At 34.6% G+C, this 18,378-nt stretch overlaps 6 protein-coding genes across 9 annotated transcripts in view; 4 read left to right on the top strand and 2 right to left on the bottom strand.

Moving 5' to 3' along the window:
- The first annotated feature begins 1,787 nt into the window (after positions 1 to 1,787).
- Positions 1,788 to 4,760, top strand: LOC116347841. Its single transcript, XM_031778580.1, has 5 exons — positions 1,788 to 1,866; positions 2,006 to 3,254; positions 3,327 to 4,128; positions 4,245 to 4,484; positions 4,697 to 4,760. Exons 1-4 carry the CDS (start codon positions 1,829 to 1,831, stop codon positions 4,325 to 4,327), a joined length of 2,172 nt encoding a protein of 723 aa, XP_031634440.1. The 5' UTR covers positions 1,788 to 1,828; the 3' UTR covers positions 4,328 to 4,484; positions 4,697 to 4,760.
- Positions 4,761 to 4,874: 114 nt separating this feature from the next.
- On the top strand, positions 4,875 to 5,765 carry LOC116347892. Its single transcript, XM_031778687.1, has 2 exons — positions 4,875 to 5,008; positions 5,272 to 5,765. Exons 1-2 carry the CDS (start codon positions 4,966 to 4,968, stop codon positions 5,703 to 5,705), a joined length of 477 nt encoding a protein of 158 aa, XP_031634547.1. The 5' UTR covers positions 4,875 to 4,965; the 3' UTR covers positions 5,706 to 5,765.
- Positions 5,766 to 6,115: 350 nt separating this feature from the next.
- On the top strand, positions 6,116 to 7,870 carry LOC116347840 (spermine oxidase-like). The gene is given in 6 exon segments (XM_031778579.1): positions 6,116 to 6,225; positions 6,284 to 6,439; positions 6,488 to 6,603; positions 6,645 to 7,071; positions 7,074 to 7,215; positions 7,355 to 7,870. Coding segments are annotated over 6 exon segments (1,116 nt in total). The 5' UTR covers positions 6,116 to 6,185; the 3' UTR covers positions 7,590 to 7,870.
- A 1,624-nt stretch (positions 7,871 to 9,494) lies between these two features.
- LOC116347920 (GTP-binding protein 1) lies at positions 9,495 to 14,247 on the bottom strand. Of its 4 annotated transcripts, none has more exons than XM_031778726.1 (10): positions 14,034 to 14,245; positions 13,731 to 13,879; positions 12,508 to 12,730; positions 12,291 to 12,427; positions 11,809 to 12,055; positions 11,621 to 11,716; positions 11,005 to 11,382; positions 10,903 to 10,930; positions 10,540 to 10,823; positions 9,495 to 10,466 (listed from the first exon to the last, which is right to left on the bottom strand). In XM_031778726.1, exons 3-10 carry the CDS (start codon positions 12,724 to 12,726, stop codon positions 9,981 to 9,983), a joined length of 1,875 nt encoding a protein of 624 aa, XP_031634586.1. In that variant the 5' UTR covers positions 12,727 to 12,730; positions 13,731 to 13,879; positions 14,034 to 14,245; the 3' UTR covers positions 9,495 to 9,980. The 4 variants fall into 4 exon arrangements, with proteins under 4 accessions (XP_031634586.1, XP_031634585.1, XP_031634587.1 ...); XM_031778725.1 differs by having other exon boundaries at positions 13,731 to 13,842; XM_031778727.1 differs by lacking the exon at positions 13,731 to 13,879 and having other exon boundaries at positions 14,034 to 14,247.
- Positions 14,248 to 14,530: 283 nt separating this feature from the next.
- LOC116347924 (josephin-like protein) lies at positions 14,531 to 16,698 on the top strand. The gene is made up of 3 exons (XM_031778734.1): positions 14,531 to 15,360; positions 15,538 to 15,709; positions 16,000 to 16,698. The coding sequence occupies exons 1-3, from the start codon at positions 15,279 to 15,281 to the stop codon at positions 16,301 to 16,303; spliced, it is 558 nt and encodes a 185-aa protein (XP_031634594.1). The 5' UTR covers positions 14,531 to 15,278; the 3' UTR covers positions 16,304 to 16,698.
- Positions 16,691 to 18,378, bottom strand: part of LOC116347921 (general transcription factor 3C polypeptide 5-like) — a 7,721-nt gene continuing 6,033 nt past the window's right edge. Inside the window, exons 4-7 of the mRNA XM_031778730.1 lie at positions 17,415 to 17,940; positions 17,259 to 17,354; positions 16,925 to 17,182; positions 16,691 to 16,832 (exon numbers count right to left, since the gene is read on the bottom strand). Coding sequence (XP_031634590.1) covers positions 16,758 to 16,832; positions 16,925 to 17,182; positions 17,259 to 17,354; positions 17,415 to 17,940 — 955 coding nt within the window. The 3' untranslated portion in view covers positions 16,691 to 16,757. The remainder of the gene's footprint in view (positions 16,833 to 16,924; positions 17,183 to 17,258; positions 17,355 to 17,414; positions 17,941 to 18,378) is intronic.

Genomic DNA, 18,378 nt, shown 5'->3' with positions numbered 1-18,378 from the left:
CGTTTTTGTTTGAATCTCAAAGCATACAACGGTATTGATACAATGCGTGTTTTGCTGACTCTTACTCGTTTAAAGAATGAAAGTATGTGTAACATGAGATTCAAATGTTCGATTTTGTTTACATAAAATTTATATCAACAATTCTATCGACTGTTTTCGCTGTTTGATTGCATTTTGTATCACTTATATTCATACATATGTCCAGCATCATTAAGAAGGCAAGGATCAGTTGAATATTGAACATCACACATCGACAAAATTACAGTGTATTGACAAAAATGTTTCAATACACAAAATCACAACGAAATATAATGAGTTGCCATTCAGATTTGTTTTCTTTTCAACTGGAGTACACACAAAGTTTGTATTCACATTTTTCAGTTTTCAACAGAATTAATGTAGCAAAGGAATTTTTTGTGCTTCGATTTAACATGTATCACAAACAAACAAATCACTCTATTCAATATTTAACGGGATTGATTTTTTTATTGCGGCCAAAACTATACTGAGAAGTGCCGCCAGTTTAGAAAGAGATGATTTTTGGTATACAACAACAACAATCTCATACGATTGCATTCTCCGTCGCCTAGAATTCAGTTGGACAAATTCAAAAAGTCAAATATCGCTACGAATACAGAGTTTGTGTGTGTGTGAGGGAAAGTGATATAAACAAATTCATTCGGTGTTTCGGGTCGAAACATGCAATATTGAACCGGTCGCGCATATAAACAATTGAAAGTTTGTACACATTTAAATGCACAACAGAGAGAGTCACACATTCACAAGGATAATTATGTGGCCATTTTAGTGTCAAACGGAATGTAGAGTATATCCATGATATTCATACGCACGAGTTTCTTTGTTCTTATTAGCGGTCAGAAAATGTGCGTTGTTGTTGTTTTTTTCAAACAAATTAAATTCAAAATGACAACCGATTTCAGTTTTCAACATGATAAAATAAGACAAATGGATTTTAGTGCTAATATTGTATCAGTGGCTTTTTTATGTCACAGCACAAAGAAACGAAACATGTGAGAGAGACAATATAATATGTGTTTGTGTTTTTGTTTTTCTGTAAACGAAATACTAGCGCGAATGCAACAAACTGTTGAATTTTGACCGTACAACAGTATTCCCGATCACCGCTTGTTTTTGTGATGTGCTTTGTCAGTGTTTTGATACAACGATATCGTGTGTTCACGAAATGTGATGGATATATTTGCGGAAATATTTTGTGTCTGTTTCTGTTTTCAATTCAAACGACAGAACATTTATAAAGTATTACTGTTAATATTCCAAATCATCGAAACACATTTGAAAAAAAAAACCATTTCGACAATTCTCTCGTTTGTGATTTGTTATGTTCCTGTTTAAAAATGCATTTTCGGCAGAGTTTTGTGGCAAATCAAAGTGGAGTGATTGAGTTGTTGAATGAAAATATTGTAAATTTGTTTGCATATATTGATGTATCAATAGAATCGTTTAATTGCAGTCATTTTAGTTTTCGAGGCTTGACTTTTTGCAATACAGCAATAATTTGCTATAAATAGCGGTGCATTTTTGCATTCATTTTAGTTCAAAGTTACCGTTCGCGCTGTGAAGCTATTTGAAATACCATTAAATCTCATCATCAAGTCAGAAAAATAACTTTAAATTGATAATAATAATTGAATTTCGTCAGGTAGTTTACAAGCAGAACCAACAAAAACACATTAAAAATTACAATTTGAATTGTGAAATTGATGCGAATTGATTGCAACCGAAAATAGTGATAACTATCCCATAGTATTTGGAAAAGCACCAGAAATTGTGATTGATTGATTAAACCATGAGTAGAACAAGATCAAGAGAGGATCAATTTAATATGTAAGCATTGTTTTTCTTAATATTTATTCTGTGTTTTTTTTTCATTGGATTTTCGATGCAATTTCGCAATATTGTTTTGTGACCAGTTTTTTTTAAATAAGTGTGTATGTTTTTCTTTGTTTTCGTTTCATTTATACAGTCCACCCGAAAGGAAAGACGACATTAAGAACCTTGTAGTCATAAAACAAGGCGTCAAGTCAATCATACGGGAAGAATATCGCGACAGAGTGATTCAGTTTTTGGATCATCGAAGCTACAAAATGACACTGATTTCGTCACTAGCATCATTGTTGGCGTTGTACAAAATTCAAGAAGCCATCGATGATGGGAACCAACAATTTTTTGTACAAAACGGTAAAACATTTTTCATTGAGTGCTTTAACGGTGTTTTAGCCGATAAAGTCGACAGAGAGGAACTAATGCCGCCAGCTTTTCGTAACATTGTCGAGGCACACTTCGGTGTAGAGAATTTTGAATGGCCCGATAAAGAATGCCTGGGAAATGGTTTTAATTATTTCTACCAAGATCACATTCGAAATAATCAGACCAATCTCAACACTCATTGTTCAGAACATGTTGAATCGTTTTTTCAAATGAAACGCTGGTATTATAACATGAATATCAATGGCCATCAATACAATGGATCAAAATTTGACGGCATCGATATACGAAACGCAAAAGTTTACGCCACTAGTAACAAAGATCTGACACATGGTGATGTAGAGAGAACAAATAAGATGAAAATTTTATTGTATGAACTGGAAAGAATCGGTTGGCAGTGTCAAAAAGTTCATAATGAACAATTGGTTCCGGTCACTGTCAATGAGTTCGTTAAGGACAATTGGTTCCAATCACTGTGGATGTTCGGTCAAATGCAACGCCAAATCGAAGTGTTTCATCAATATTCACAACAATGGCATGCATTCCGTCGCGATGGATTGATAACGAACAATCGACCGCCAAAAGTGAACAATTTCGCACTTGTCCCGTTATGCCGATTCCAACTGAAAAACGTTCGATTGGATATGACAGATATGTATTATTTGGCGAACACTGTACTAGGAGTGGTGCCAAGTTCTCGCAATCCGCTGACCAATCGAATGAACAAATACACACTGGACTATTACTTGTACGGCCATCGAGATGAATTGTGGAATTTGGTTTTCGACATGGATAAAATCAAACAAATCGGCAAGCAGAAGCGGTTTCACTCGCAAATCATCACCAATAGTGTTTGCGTGTCAATATTGTACGAGAAGCCAGCGAAGGCTTGGGTGGAAAATTCGGAGCATGCCACATTTAACAACATGACATATGCTAGTGCCATCGATCCGAACGAGAAAACGTGGGTTGCCGTTGTGCGCCGCCATATCAAGTCAAACATTGAGGTAAGTTAAGTTTGTTATTACAATGTTTTTTTTTTTGGAACGTGATTGAAATTTGACGTTATTATTTAACAGGAAAACATTAAAATATCCAATCCACGATTTCATTGGCAAACCGAGCAGAAGAAGAGAGATCGGAAGGCTGATCGGTTGACCTGGTGGTTTGTTGAAGAAGAACAAATGGATTTCAAGTCGTACCCAGTGATACCATCGCCGCGTGGATCCACATGGAAAGCGTACATTCTGCATCGCATCAAAATGCTACGAATGGGAATGCAAGCATATGCGACTCGAAAATATGCACGATTGGATCTCGATCACCACATCAAGGCTACCAAAACAAGTGATAAAGTTGCCATGCGGGTAACGAACAACAAACCGTCTTGGATTTGGATTGGTGCTGGAGAAATGGCACCAAATCGGCCATGGGGCATAAAGAAGCGGAAAAGATGCCCAGGAACGCGTAAATTGGCGACCAGCTTCAAGAAACAAGAGCACACAAAGGTCAGTTTTCAAGATGAATGGGGTACATCAATAACGTGTGCCAATTGTCACGAGCGATTTCCAAGAGAAACCAAAAATCATCGATTCAAAATTTGTCGAAATTGCATACCAAAACCGATTGTTGGACTACCACCGATAATTGTGACGAATTTGAGCAGACAAGAGCTTAAAAAAGAGCGAATTGTAGAGAGAGCAATCAATCCAGATCGTGAGAACATCGAGCGTTTAGTGCCAAAGATAAAAGTTATCTTCAAAACTTGGTCATTAACTCGAGAATACCATGAATTGGGTGATGCTGCACCAGAAGACATGATTGAGCACGTAGTCATTTGGCACCGTGACATTGTTGCCGCAAAGAATATTTTATTCAAAGGTATGTGCATAATTGTATATTGTATTAATATTAAATTGAGAATAGAGAGCAGAGCGTTAGGTGTTCAGTGTTCATATTAATTGATTAATGTTTTGTGTTTATTTCTGATTTTATAGGAATGTGTCGTCTTTTTGGCATACCATTGCCCGATTCGTTGAAGAGACCTGACAATCCACACCATGCGAACAATGTCAACTGATAGACAGCATAAAATCAACAATAATCATAAGAAGAATATTTTAACAATTTTGTTAGTTACTAGGCGTGAATAGTTTAAATCCAAGGATTTCTATTGTACCCTTGACCGCAGTACGGGTCCCTATTTAGGGCTGTGCGGAATATAAAAGAACCCGTAGGTGAGTACTTTATTGAATTGATAGTTTATTTTTGCATTCAATCTAACTGAATTGTTTTTTTTTTCTTTTTTTCCTTTCCATTTTGACGGTAAAATTGACTGAAACTACACACAAATCCAACCCCAATATTGACCGTCAACATATGCCCGATAATGGATGAATTTGCCACAACAAATGTTTGTTGGGATATTTCTGATTCGGATGTTTTGTAGTTCCAATTTCATTAAGTTCGCACATTTTTAAATTTTTAATGTGTTTCAATGAGTTCAAGCAGATGTACAAATTATTAGTATCAATAAAAAAATATTTTTTACCAAACCATTAACGTCAACGCCGCCAAAAATTCGAAATATGAAACCTTGAATTATAATCAGATGAAAATTGCGTATAAAAGCGTACAATTTGTATCGTTTTGAGTTAGAATATTCTATAGTGTGAAGAATAACTTTTATTTGAACAACGAATAATTGACGTGACCAAGATGGGATTGAGTTTTCGGCAATTCTTATTCTTTTTTGCCTTGTGTAAGTAGAATTTTAATTATTAGATAAGGAAGAGATTTGATTTTACAATTCTACAATTTGAGAAAATTGAATACCTATTTTAGTTTTTCACTCTTCTCATTTTATCTAGTCTAATCATAAAAATAAAGATAAGAAAAAGGGTCTTTACTTTTAAAATGTCCATTTCGTAAAGTTCAGAAGCTGCGAATAACTTTGAAAAGAATTGTGACAACTGTGCTGATGACTTTAACTCAATATCATTAAATGATTTTGAATTCTCTTAGTTTTCGTGTGCGTGAGCTGCTTTGGTGTGGACTCGTTACAATGTGGACGAATGAGGAAATATGGTATAAAGGTGTTGAATGATAAAAAGAAACAGGTTGATGGCGCTCGATTTACTTACCAATTGTTTAAATCCGAGGTTGATACGGCTAGTGGTTATTCGAGAGTTACCGATAGCAGTTGCTGTATGTGTTGCAACACAATGGCGACAGAACCAAAACGATGTGTTCGATTAAAAAAAAATAGACCAGCATGGGGATCCAAAAAACATCCGTATAGTTACACCTATACTATCCTTGATGCGACTTATGGCATAGATGGAACAAAATATGACTTTGTCCATAATAATGTCTCAGATACATGTTGTATTGGTAGCGCTGGCTACACATTCGAAGAGACAAATGATAATGTCAAGAAATATAAATTGCATTTTTGAATTAAAGTGGAATAAATAGAATAAAGAAATTTTCATTCGCAATGAATAAAGAACAAAAAAGAAACTTTTTCTTTCGGAACTTCCGAAACAAAATCACTACCTTTTCCCAAAACCTGTTTAAACTAGAAAACATCAACTCATAGTTGAAAAGACAATTCATCCAACTTTGCACATAGCACTTGAGACTTATGATCTTTTCGCCAAAATAACACAGCTTCAAGTCAGATTGCAGCCAGTCAGCTATTTTTTATAAAAGTGGTGCAAATTTTATTACAGGAAATTATAACAGACGGCTGTGAACCAATATTCACTTTTGAATTGCTCAAATATGAACGCTGCACCATGCAACTGACATTTAATGACAACTAATATGCGAGTTGTCAATGCTCAGCTGTTTCTGTTCTAAATGATTCAACCCCGAATCGGTGTTTTGATGTGAATATCTTTTTTATTGTTCTAAAAATTAATATTCATTGGAAAATGAATAAGAAAATTATAGTGATTGGTGCAAGTGCATCAGGTCAGTCAATTATCATTGTTAATAATAATTAATGATTGACAAAAATTATCATTGTCAGGTGTAGCAGCAGTTACGAAGCTTATTTCGAATGGATTTGACCGTGTGACAATTTTAGAGGCGGAAAATCGTATTGGTGGCCGAATTCACACTGTTCCATTCGGCGAGAATGTCGTCGATATGGGGGCCCAATGTTTGGATTTTCTTTTGATTTTATGTTAAAAGTATTGTTTTTTTTAAATATATTCTTTTGAGATGTATTCAGGTGCCACGGAGAGAAGTAATGTTGTGTTCGAAATGGCCAAAGGCAAAGAAGTTTCAGAAGGAGGCCGCAACTTAAATTTTGAAGAACCTAAACTGATTAGGACCAGAGGTGTGGAGGTTATAACTTCCATTTGAAATTAAAAATGATTCATTTTTAGAATAAAATTCCTGAAAATTCGGAGCCAGTAATCGATATTATTCCACTGATCCACTTCGATAAAGAAGTGCTGAAAATCGTATACAATCAACCCAGTGCATCCACAAAAATTACATGTAAAGACGGTAGTTCATATTTAGCCGATCACGTGATTTGCACGGTCTCATTGGGTGTTCTTAAAGAGCGTTGTTTGAGTTTGTTCGAGCCGTTGCTTCCTCGATGGAAATACAATAGCATCGATGGCATGATGATTGGAACCGTCGATAAAATCTATTTGGAATTTGATAAACCATTTTGGAACGACGAATGTTGGGGTGGATTTTCAATTTTATGGCAATTACAACAATTGAAAGAAGTACGAGACGATCCGGTGAACGGTGACTGGCTAGAAGGTTTAATGGCATTCAATCGATTTAATAATCATCAACCAACATTCTTTGCGGTTGGATCTCTGGAGAATTGGCACATAAAATGGAAGAAAAGAGCGACGCCGATGTGAAAGCCGGCGCAGAAAAAGTTCTTCGAATGATTTTGAAACATTGGAACATACCAGATGCCAAAACAATGGTTCGGTGAGGAATGATTTATCTTTTTCTTTTCAAAGTGTCTTTGAATTCACTAGAAAAAAAATCTGGAAAAACATATTTCGAAAAACAATTTTGGCTGTCAATTTTTTTCTTATTTGAATTAAACAGTTTTGTTTTTATCCAGCTCAAAATGGTACTCAAATTCTCATTTCCGTGGATCTTATTCGAATTACACGCTGAAAGCAGAAGCACTCAGAGCAAATGTTCAAAAATTAGCGGAACCAATAAGTGACTCGAATGGAAGGCCAGTTATTCAATTCGCCGGTGAAGCCACCAGTCCAAATCTCTTCTCGAACGCACATGGGGCAGTTGAAACTGGATGGCGGGAAGCTGAAAGACTGATTAAACTTTATAAATGATATATGAGGAAATGTTGTTACTTTCTACTTTGGCGCATGAACAATGTTTTTTATAGATTCAAAATGTTAGTTTTAAGTCAACATTCTAGTTTCATTCACGGAAAAACTTTTTCCAAGAGTAGCGTCCAAACTAGGGTGGAGCGTTTTTGATCTTTTTTGGAGTATAAATGTGTAGTACACATTGTGTACACTTGGATTTATATGTGTCTTGGCGCCCCGAATCAGGATGTACCAACATTTTTTTCAAAATGTGACCATTTAGGCCTGCCGACTTGCATTTGAATCATACCAATTTTGCTAAAAATTCGTAAAAATTATTGTTTTCTCGAAATGAAAAAAATTACTTATTTTACAACTTCTAATGTGTTATTTAAGTTTATTCGCGTGATTTTATGTGGTTTTACCATTTAATGTAAGATATAGCATATAACATCAAAATACGTGTCAATAGTTGACGGAAGAAATAAATGAAATTTTTATTGATTAAATTTTTTGAAAAAAAAAAACAAACGAATTTCACGGCTCTTCCTGACTGTAGCAATTCCACAAATTACTTAAAAACTAAATTAGTATAATAAGAACAGTTATTATGCCATCAGTTTCCATTTCATTTATTTCTGCCGTCAACTATTGACACGTATTTTGATGTGATATATGCTACATCTTACATTAAATGGTAAAACCACATAAAATCATGCGAATAAACTTAAATGACACATTAAAAGTTGTAAAATGAGTAATTTTTTTTTTCATTTCGAGAAAACAGTAATTTTTATGAATTTTTATGAAAATTGGTATAATTCAAGTGCAAGTCGGGAGGCCTAAATGGCAACTTTTTGAAAAAATGTTGGTACATCCTGATTCGGAGCGCCAAGACACATATAAATCCAAGTGTAGACATCAAAGTTTGAAAAACGCTCCACCCCAGTCCACACATGGATATGTGATTTTGAAATTCGTCTATGAAATGTTCTAAACACATTAAATAAGTAGAAGAAGATGTTTTTCAATTTCTGAATTTTTCTAGTTTTAATTTATTTCTCTTTTTTCCCTGCTCATTTTCAATCTATAAATATTTTGAGGAGCGGAGGAACTGAAACAGTATTTTATAAAAGAATCATCTTTCACATGTTTACATTAATGTTTAGAAGTAATTTTTTAATTGAAATAATAATAAAATTTTGCTTCCAAAATATGAAAACAATGGGCAACTGAATACAAACAAGGTTTTATCAATCACAATTTTTTTTTGTCTAATTGAAGTGATCACTGATAGGAAATAATACTGCAAATAATACCACAATAATTGGGCCATACCTTAATTTGAATTTCGATTTGCGTAAAAATTCGGAATCTATGTTTCGAAGCTCTATCCGAAAATGTCTGACAGAAATAGGTTCATTCGATAATTGATGCAAATGACCACCATTATAAATATCATACGTAAAAGGAATTCTTTAAAAAAGAACGTCAATGAGGTTCTTCTTATTATATTATATTATAACTATTGACTTACCTACAACAAATGGAAATGTAATAGAATGTATAAGACAGCAAATTGTCAATAAATGAAATTGAAATTGAAATTGAGATTATCATTTTTCAATTTGTATATTTTTAAAGCATTTAATCACTACTGGAATCACATGTTTACAATAAATATAAAAAAAATGTCATCCTTGTTATTAATTACGGCATTACCAAGCAGAGGTATGTTCCAGATTGTTACTGTCTATTTGGTGGGCTCCTTTCACTTTCAATAGTCTTCGTGAAGAAACAATGCTCTCAGATTAATCGGAATTTTTCAACCTTCACCATTTATTACCATAATATATGAATGCATTTATATCTTGCGATCCGATTATACAGCGCATGTAAATGCTGAACAAACAAATAAAGATTGTGTATTTATAATGAAATATCTATTTTATTAATTTGAATTCATTGCTTCATTTGTTATGGTAAAATTGTATGAACTTTTCTTTTGTGTCATATCATTCGAAAAATATATCATCTTTTCAGCTTTTCATTCGTACTACGGCTTTGGATTTTTATTCATAAAACAAAGACGAAGAGAAAAAAGTGGTATGTAAATAATTAGCGTCAACGAGTGTATTGCCAGCACATTTGTGCCATCTCTTTTTTCATAGCCATAAATAAAACTGAAAAAATGAATCTTTTTTTCTGGACTAAATGAAATTAATCTATGTATCGAATTCCAAAACTGGCACATACACATTAACAGTAGATATTTTTGAATCGAAGCAAATTCTCAAATATGAAAATAAACGAGAAGAAAGGTCTATGGTACTTTAAATGTAATGTATGTGTGGTTGTTGTTGTTGTTGTTGTTATTATTATTATTTTAGCTGATGAAAATTGTAACTGGTATTAATTCTGTCGTTTCGTTCGGCCACGGTGATGTAAGTCACGTTTGTCTACGCCAATTTCAATGACCCCGTCCATAGGCAATGCATTTTTACCTAAATCACCGTCTTTCATAACATTGCTTGTATTGACTGCGTTTGCTGTCGCTGTCATCGTATTTGTTGTTGTTGTTGTGTTTCCATCGCGTTGTGCATTTGGATTTTGGTTTTGATTTTGATTTTGCATTGAATGCCCCCTCGAGTGCATTTTTTGTGGTTTTAAATTTGCATTTGGCCGATGCACGGTATTTGTAATTGGCTCAATAACATTGCCAACGGCTTTTGTACGCCCTTCCCTGAACACCAAACGCTGATTTGGCCTGAGATATTCCGGATGCTTTATGAATCGAAAGCGTACGCGTGCTTTATCACCAGTGCGTAGCATGTCTTTTGACATGGATAGAATAGATGCTGTTTGTCGTATGCTACCGCAATGCACCATTGCCTGATACTATAATATGAATAAGTTGTTTTTGTTTAATTTTTATTTTATTTTTTCCAAGAATTTATTTAAAATTATTTACTTTGCTTGATATGGTGGTTGGATGATGCAATACAACAATCTCGCCATCGAATTCCCATGCCGCTTTTGGATTTAATTCGGGACAGACGAGAACCATTCCTTTGCGGATTTGAGAGCGTTTGATCTTTTTCAATGCAAAACTTGCCGTCTGACCACCACGCACCTCGCTCACATTCATTCGCTTTCGATGAATGCTCTTGATGGCAATCGGTATGAAATGGCCTAATAAATCAGGTCCAAGCAATAGATTATCGTTGAGACGTATCACACCTTGCAAACATGTACCTAAGGGGAGAATCACAAAAGAAAAGAATTAATTTAAAATAATCGACAAATAATCGAAAAAGAATCGTAAAACATGTACCGCTCACAACAGTACCAACACCTGGTACCTAAAGAAAAATAAAATTTACAATTTCATTAGGCGTGATTAATGATGGATTATATTTATTTATGTTTGTCCTACCGAATATGTGTCATCAATTTGAAATTCAGCCGGAAAATTATCCAAACCACCCATTCGTGTGGTCAATAAATTGAGAAACATTTTTAATAAATCCAAATTATCACCAGTCACATTGGATACTTGAAATATTGGACAAAGTCGTTGCGACACAAAATTTGTGGCCGACAATACAACATCGTCGGGTGTTCGGACCATAACTGGTACTTTTCGGCATCCCTGAGATTTCAACACTTTGCACAACAATTTTAAATTGTCTTGAAGAATATTTGGCGGACACATATCGATTTTAGTTATTACAACAAATACAGGCACTGAAAGCGCTAGCGCCAACCCAAGATGCTCCTTTGTCATACCAACAATACCAGCATTGGCACCAATCTTTATGAAAAAAAGCAAAGATAACATTCGACTTATTTAAATGAAAAAACTAACAAAACAAAATGATTAGTGAAACGGTTTGTGAAACTTTCATGAAAAAATACGAAAAACAAGATCAATAGTCAATACGCTTAAAATATTGAAATTGTTGACCATACACTTGTTAATATTCTCGATGTGAATTAATTCAAGAGCAAATAACCAAAAAAATAAACAATAACGCATAATTATGTATTACCATTAACATGGTGTATGACGGAGAATGTCCGGTCATTCCGAATACAGTGGTTTTCAAATATCGTTCATGACCAGCTAAATCGATGAATGTTATTATCTATAGGGTTGATCAGAAGAAAAGAATGAAAAAAATGGAAATTAATCAATGAGTAATGGAACAGAATGGAAGAACCGAAGGAATATTATTACTTTGGCTGATTTCTCGCAAATTTTCACCCAGTCTAAGGTACCATGATCGGGTTTATTAACAACTTTGCCCACGCTATCAAATCCCAATATATCATTTCCCACTGAACTGGTCCGGCCACTTTCCATTTCATGTTTGTGTCGAAATAATCGTTGCCGTGCATGTCCTCTGCCATTATCCAATTCGCCATGAGTAAGAACGCCAAGCAACGTACTTTTTCCAGCGTCCACGTTACCAACAACAGCAACTCTGTAAATGAATGAAAATTAAAGCATTGATTTGAGATTTACAAACAAATCAAGTGTGAATGAAAAATGATTGACTGAAAACCATCGACTTTTATACAAAATATTTTTCAACTTTATGGGATTTTATCTAACCGGCCTTTTTAAACTGGTTTAGAATAGAATTTGACGTTGTAATGATATTCCGAAATTTCTTTCATCATAATTTCCATCGATTTCTCTTACACCGGACCACTCACCGTATTTCCATAAAATCATCCTGATCGACCCTCCTTCGTATTAAAAACTGTCCTGTCATTCCTTTATCGGATGGCCGTTGTCGCAATTCAACACAGTCTGCATTCAATGTTGCTGCCAATGATTGAAGAGTTGCCACCTGAAAAATCGGTACAATTCTACCAATAATTTCTCATCACAACGACAAAAAAAATGTTCATAAAATAAAATAATACAAACCGAAGCCGCATATTCATCGGATTGTAGTCCATTTTCTTCATTGTCACCGGCACCAATTTCAAAAATGGTTTCGCCCGAACTGTCCACAATTCGTTTTTCCAAAAATTTCTTCAATAAATCAAATTGCTCATGTGATGGGCTGATCAATGTTTTTTTTCCTCGTATACTCGAAAAATCCGGCTGTTGTCTGTTATCTTCTATTGTTTCGTTAACTTCCATGTTTCTATCGTTGTAAATAAAACAGATTCACTATTAAAAATATGCTGTTTTGTGATGTTGCAATTGGTTTTTAGTCGACCCATTCGGTCTGAATGATTCATCTGATCCAATCTCAATGATGAACACAATTCTAAAACGAATTGATATATATCAGTGCACACGTGAATATGATGAAATAACAATGCATCAAGTCGTAATGAAAGTTCGAGAACGCTTGTAATACCGTATTTATATCGTGCATTCGAGCAAGTAGTTAAATTAACTGTCAAAAATGGTTCAATTTTATGATGGTCGTCGTTTGCATAAATTCAGGCAACACATTTTGATTTCGTTATGGACGGATCGGTTTTCGGTCGGTTTGTCACATTTTGTTGTTGTCATTCGGTTTTCGGTGTATATATGAATTGAAATTATTTTGAGAAATAAAACAAAGTTCACTTTGATTTTTCTATTGAACACAATGCAAATATAGTTAATGCAAACACAAATGGATTTTTCTTCATATTTGAAACGAGAAAATGTGGTGATCGGTTGCCAATGACAAATATATCTGTTGAATTCGGAGCGAATCTCTTTTGAAATGAACAATAGATACTGTTTGATGAAAATATCGGCATTGCGTTGGTCGTAATTTCGGTTGTTGTGACATGCTACAAACGACAATTGTCAAGCACATATACACCGAAAATTTGAATCTCAATTGTATTTGTTGTCGCAAATAACAACAACAAATGTTGTCGACAGGCGACAAAAAAAAATCAAAAATAGAATGTCTTCTGTGTACAGTGAAATATTGAAAACTCTCCTTCATTTGACAGTGTATTTCCCCGACATATGCCATTTCGATGTTTGAATTTTGTGCAAAAAAACACAGCGACGACACAAAGAATTCGCAATTGTAGCCAATCGAAAATTATACAAAAAAATAATATGTAATGCACAAAGCGCGATGAAACGTAAACAAAAATAATAACGAATGACTGGCAACGCACACTTTTTTTTACCTTTGGTAATGTGGTAGCCGCTGTTATTTTTTGATGATTTTCACCTTTTGCTTTTCACGTCACTTTGGTTGGTGGCAATTTTCAAAGTCATTCAATTCGTAATAACAACAATCTGAAATTTGCACACAATATCAACTAAATTCTCAACACTTTAATTCGATTTTCGATGCGATCAAATGAGAGAGAAGAGAAAAAAAACGTTTAGAATTCAATTGCAATTATTTGCTATACATTAAATGCAGCACAATGCAACAACGAACAAGAAAAATAGACGTGAAAGGGTATCACAAAATAACAGCTTACAATTTTGTCGTCGAATTTATGATGGCACAAATGCAATCCGTGTGTGCACACTCAATAATATTGAATGTATCTTTTGCTTAATAACAAATCTCGTCGCGATTTGACGTGTCGTCGATTGTTTCAACATGCAAACACAAAATCTGGCATTCAATGGATTCACATTCTTTCTCTCTTTCCCTTGCACTCTTTCGCTTTCGTTCGAATCTGTCACAATACACACTGACAGCAGACCAACCGACGAATACGTTTGACTTTTTTTTTAAAGTTATCGATTTGGGAATTTCTGCCTTTTTGATTTCTGTCCTTTTATTTATAATAAAAAGAACCACTTATTATCTTAAACTAAAATAAACATAAAGCGGTCGAAATAAGAATGCAATTTTTTTTTATTTGACATTGTTTTTCCATCATAGTACCGCCATCTGTTGGCCAAAGTCGAAGGCGAATGTATATTTGCTCATGTTTGACAGATATCGCGCGCGCCGTACAATAACAATCGAACGAGAAAAAAAAACCACTTTTATCAAATGCACGTCGTCACCAAGTGCCATGTCTCATGTAGACAGATTGACTGCCGATGGGGATATATAGCGACACAGTTTGAATACACAAAACAAAACAACATTAAAATTATCGACACACATGCAAATTGTCCGAAGGTGTAGTTGTGTGTCACAAAGAAGAAGAAGAAGGAAGCAAAAAAAAATCAACAAACACAAAGTGATTCTATTATAGTGTTTATTTTTTTGAATTTATAATTTGTTTTTGAGTTTTCAAAACACTTTATTTATGTGGATTCGAACAATAGGGATGCAGACAGTTTTTGCGTTTTAGTAAATAAACATCAACAATATTAGAGAAATTGAGTGTCAAAAATTGTCAACAAACGGATTGTCCCGAAGGAAATTGAAAACGATTACGTTTTTTTTTGTTGGTTTGACTTGAAAACGCATAATCAAAATTAGATCTCAATTTTTGATGCGAATTATAATCAAAACCAGAACGCTCGGATCTCTTTGCAAGTGCAATTATTGAATGGCTCATCAATATCGATCTCAAATCAAGTGGATTTATAAACACCAAATTCGAATCGCTCACAATCGAAGAAAATCTTGCAGTAAATTGGTTTGAGGGGTTTGCTGAACAATAATTTTTGGTATTGAATGCAATTGGATAAAAAAAAGACCAAAAGGTGTAGCAATTGGACGACGTTGCTGTGAAACATTTCCAGCACCACAATCAAATATGGGAGCCCATGGTGCGATTTACCATGAACGACAAATACGCGAACTGTGCGCACTCCATGCACTAAACAACCTGTTTCAAGGTGAATTTGAATTTTTTTTTTAAATATGAATTCTATTGAGCTGTCTGAAAATTGGAACAACAGATGAGATAAAATGTGTTTCATGTATGCTAAGCCCATTGCAGACCTCAAGATATGTTTAAATTTACTCATATTTACACAATTCGATGATTTATTCATTCAATTTTTCACAATTAGCCAAAGGATCATTCACAAAAACTGAATTGGATGACATTTGCGTACAATTATCGCCCGATGAATGGATCAATCCACATAAATCGATGCTCGGCTTGGGTCAATATGATGTCAATGTTATAATGACCGCATTACAACTGAGGAACTATGAAGCGATTTGGTTTGATAAACGCAAGTACGTATTATTCTTACATTATCAACGGAAGAGCTCTTTATTTAATAGAATGTATACGAAAACCGGGTCGCAATAGTGGAATCTCGTGGGATTTTAATTTTTTATAACGAAAGATATAAAGACTCCCATGAGGAAAAAACAAAAGACATAAAAGGATTTCCACTATTTTCTTGTACAATGTACATGGACCGATTTATATTTCAGTAATTTTTTCAATTCTGTATTTCCATATTGATTTGTTGATTAAATTTAATATTTATTTGTTTGTTTCATTCACGCCTTAATTGCAGAGAACCATTATGTATCGATACATCGAATATACTTGGTTTTATAATGAACGTGCCGTCTGAATATAAATTTGGTTTTATTGTGTTGCCATTTCGACGACGCCATTGGATTGCCATACGTAAAATCGATAAATTTTATTGGAATTTGGATTCAAAATTGAATGCGCCCGAATGCATTGGTGACGATGCCGATGTAATAACCTACTTGACCAATCAATTCAAAAGCAATGACATGGAATTATTTGTGATTGTTAAATCGGATATGGCAAAATCAAAACGATGGCTTAAAGATGACTCACACCAATGAAGCACCCGTCTCTAGTTCTCTCACTTTTTATCACATTCGACATTTTAAATGTGTATATTTTTTTTTACTTGACCGAACCCAAAATTTTAATTATAATTGACATTTTGTGCTTAATAAATAACATAGAATTCGGCAGGGGACGGTGGCGGGGGCTTGTAAATATCTACCGCTTAGGCAATTTTAAGAGAAACTTACCGTTTATATTAGATATAAAATATCTTATATATACATTTAGATTGTTGTTCATTAAGAGTTTTATTTATATTTTGTATTATGTTTGTGTTTTTGTGTAGCGCACAATCGCCTCAACTCTATTCAGCGATTGTAAATTTACAATGATGCGTTGAACCAAAATCAAATAGAAATGAATAAAAATGGGCATTGTTGTACTGTTACAAGGCGGGTTTTTAACTTTATTTCTGTTTCAAGTCATCGTAATTGATACATTCGTTGATCATTCGTCATCTTCATAGTCATGTTCCACATATGATGGATCCCGTTCCTCTTCATCGTAACCTTCTTCGTCCTCCTGGCAAACGACAGAGATTTCGAAAGTTAGTTTTATTTTCTAGAGACATCTAATGAAATTGTTGAAGCTTTTATAAAGATAAAAAAATTTACCCCATATTCCCATTCATTATCTGGTTGTTCGGCATTTTGTGCTTGGGCCTCCCGAGACGTTGACGCCAATTGATTTGGATCAAAATCGGCCGGTTGCATTTCCAATAGTTCGTTGATGGTTTCGGTGAGAATTTCACGGCAATTATCGTCAAAATTCGGTGGTAACCAGCCAGTTTTTTCATTGCATATCGCACCTGATAGTGGTGTCGGTATTTTGTCCAACATTTCTTGTATCTTTGGCACATGTACATCACAGTACTGAAATCGAATTTTTTAAATATTAAAATTTGCATATTGGTCAAAATGTAAAATGACAAAAAAAATTCCATCTCACTCGATAAAATGATTGTCGGGTTTCAGGCAGACGATCTACTTCAAAGTACGGATATGTGTTGTCTGGATCGGTTTTGGTTTTTCGGCTGCGCGCAATCTGACAAGTGACAAAATCAGTTAAAAAATGCCAATATTATTTAATATTTTGTGGATGTACCTTTTCTTTGAGTGTATTCGATCGGATTCGATAGTCCAATGTTTGATAGTATCGGCTGGTAAAATCTTTGCGTGGATCGTATCCAAAGCGGACCCACATCAATCGCCATGGACCGGTTGTAAAATAATACGCCAATGATGGCAGAATGATTTTCAGTTTTTGTCGTGGAATTTTTGTTTCATACGCCAATGAGCTGCGCAACCAAATCGGTTGACGATCCAAATACTCTTTTATCATATTAAATTGTTCATTGGTGATGAATTTAAATTTCAGCATTTTCAATGCTTGGAATTGAGCTTTTTCCGGTATTGGATTTGTCAAACTAAATGGTATATAACAGGCATGTTTGAAACGGCGATTACGTGACATTCCAACAATTGTCGATTGGGCCGAATCATAGGGCGACGATTGGTCTTTATTCAACCCCTTTGAACGATCCTTTTTGAAGAAACTGTCCTGCGGAGTATCAACGCGGGTGAAAGATGGCGGTGGGAAAAAATACGGAATGTCATTGTTCGCATCATCACTGTGAATTTAATACAAAAAAAAACAACAGTTTAATTTTGGACGGTGATACAAAAAAAACAATAGATCACAGCGGACGGCAGTTCGCGCGAGTGACGAAACCACCTTAGTGTGTTGAAAAGTCGACTTGAAGAAAAAATATAAAAGTTCGAAAATCGGTCCTTTCAAGAAATGGGTCAAAATTCAGTTCTACGGCCATAGATGGCACTAAATGAGGTCGTCGACCCCTGAAACATCGATATTCGAATTCTAGAGCTCAATACCTTTCCAACGAACCTCTAACCGTCAAAATCGATCAATCTTTTCGAAAAATTCGGATGTATATTCGAATGTCCGCACATGTGAAAGTCGAAACTGGGGACTAGGTTTAAATAATTGTACCAAAAATGTACTTAATTGTACCGCAATTTATTTTTAATTGTACCTTACTCGTTTGGCT

This window comes from Contarinia nasturtii, unplaced genomic scaffold (assembly GCF_009176525.2).
Source record: "Contarinia nasturtii isolate CC-2019 unplaced genomic scaffold, AAFC_CNas_1.1 Cnas_scaffold_2166, whole genome shotgun sequence".
Lineage (NCBI taxonomy): Eukaryota > Metazoa > Arthropoda > Insecta > Diptera > Cecidomyiidae > Contarinia > Contarinia nasturtii.
Note: the sequence above shows the minus strand (reverse complement) of the source record. Positions and strands in the feature narration are given on the sequence as shown.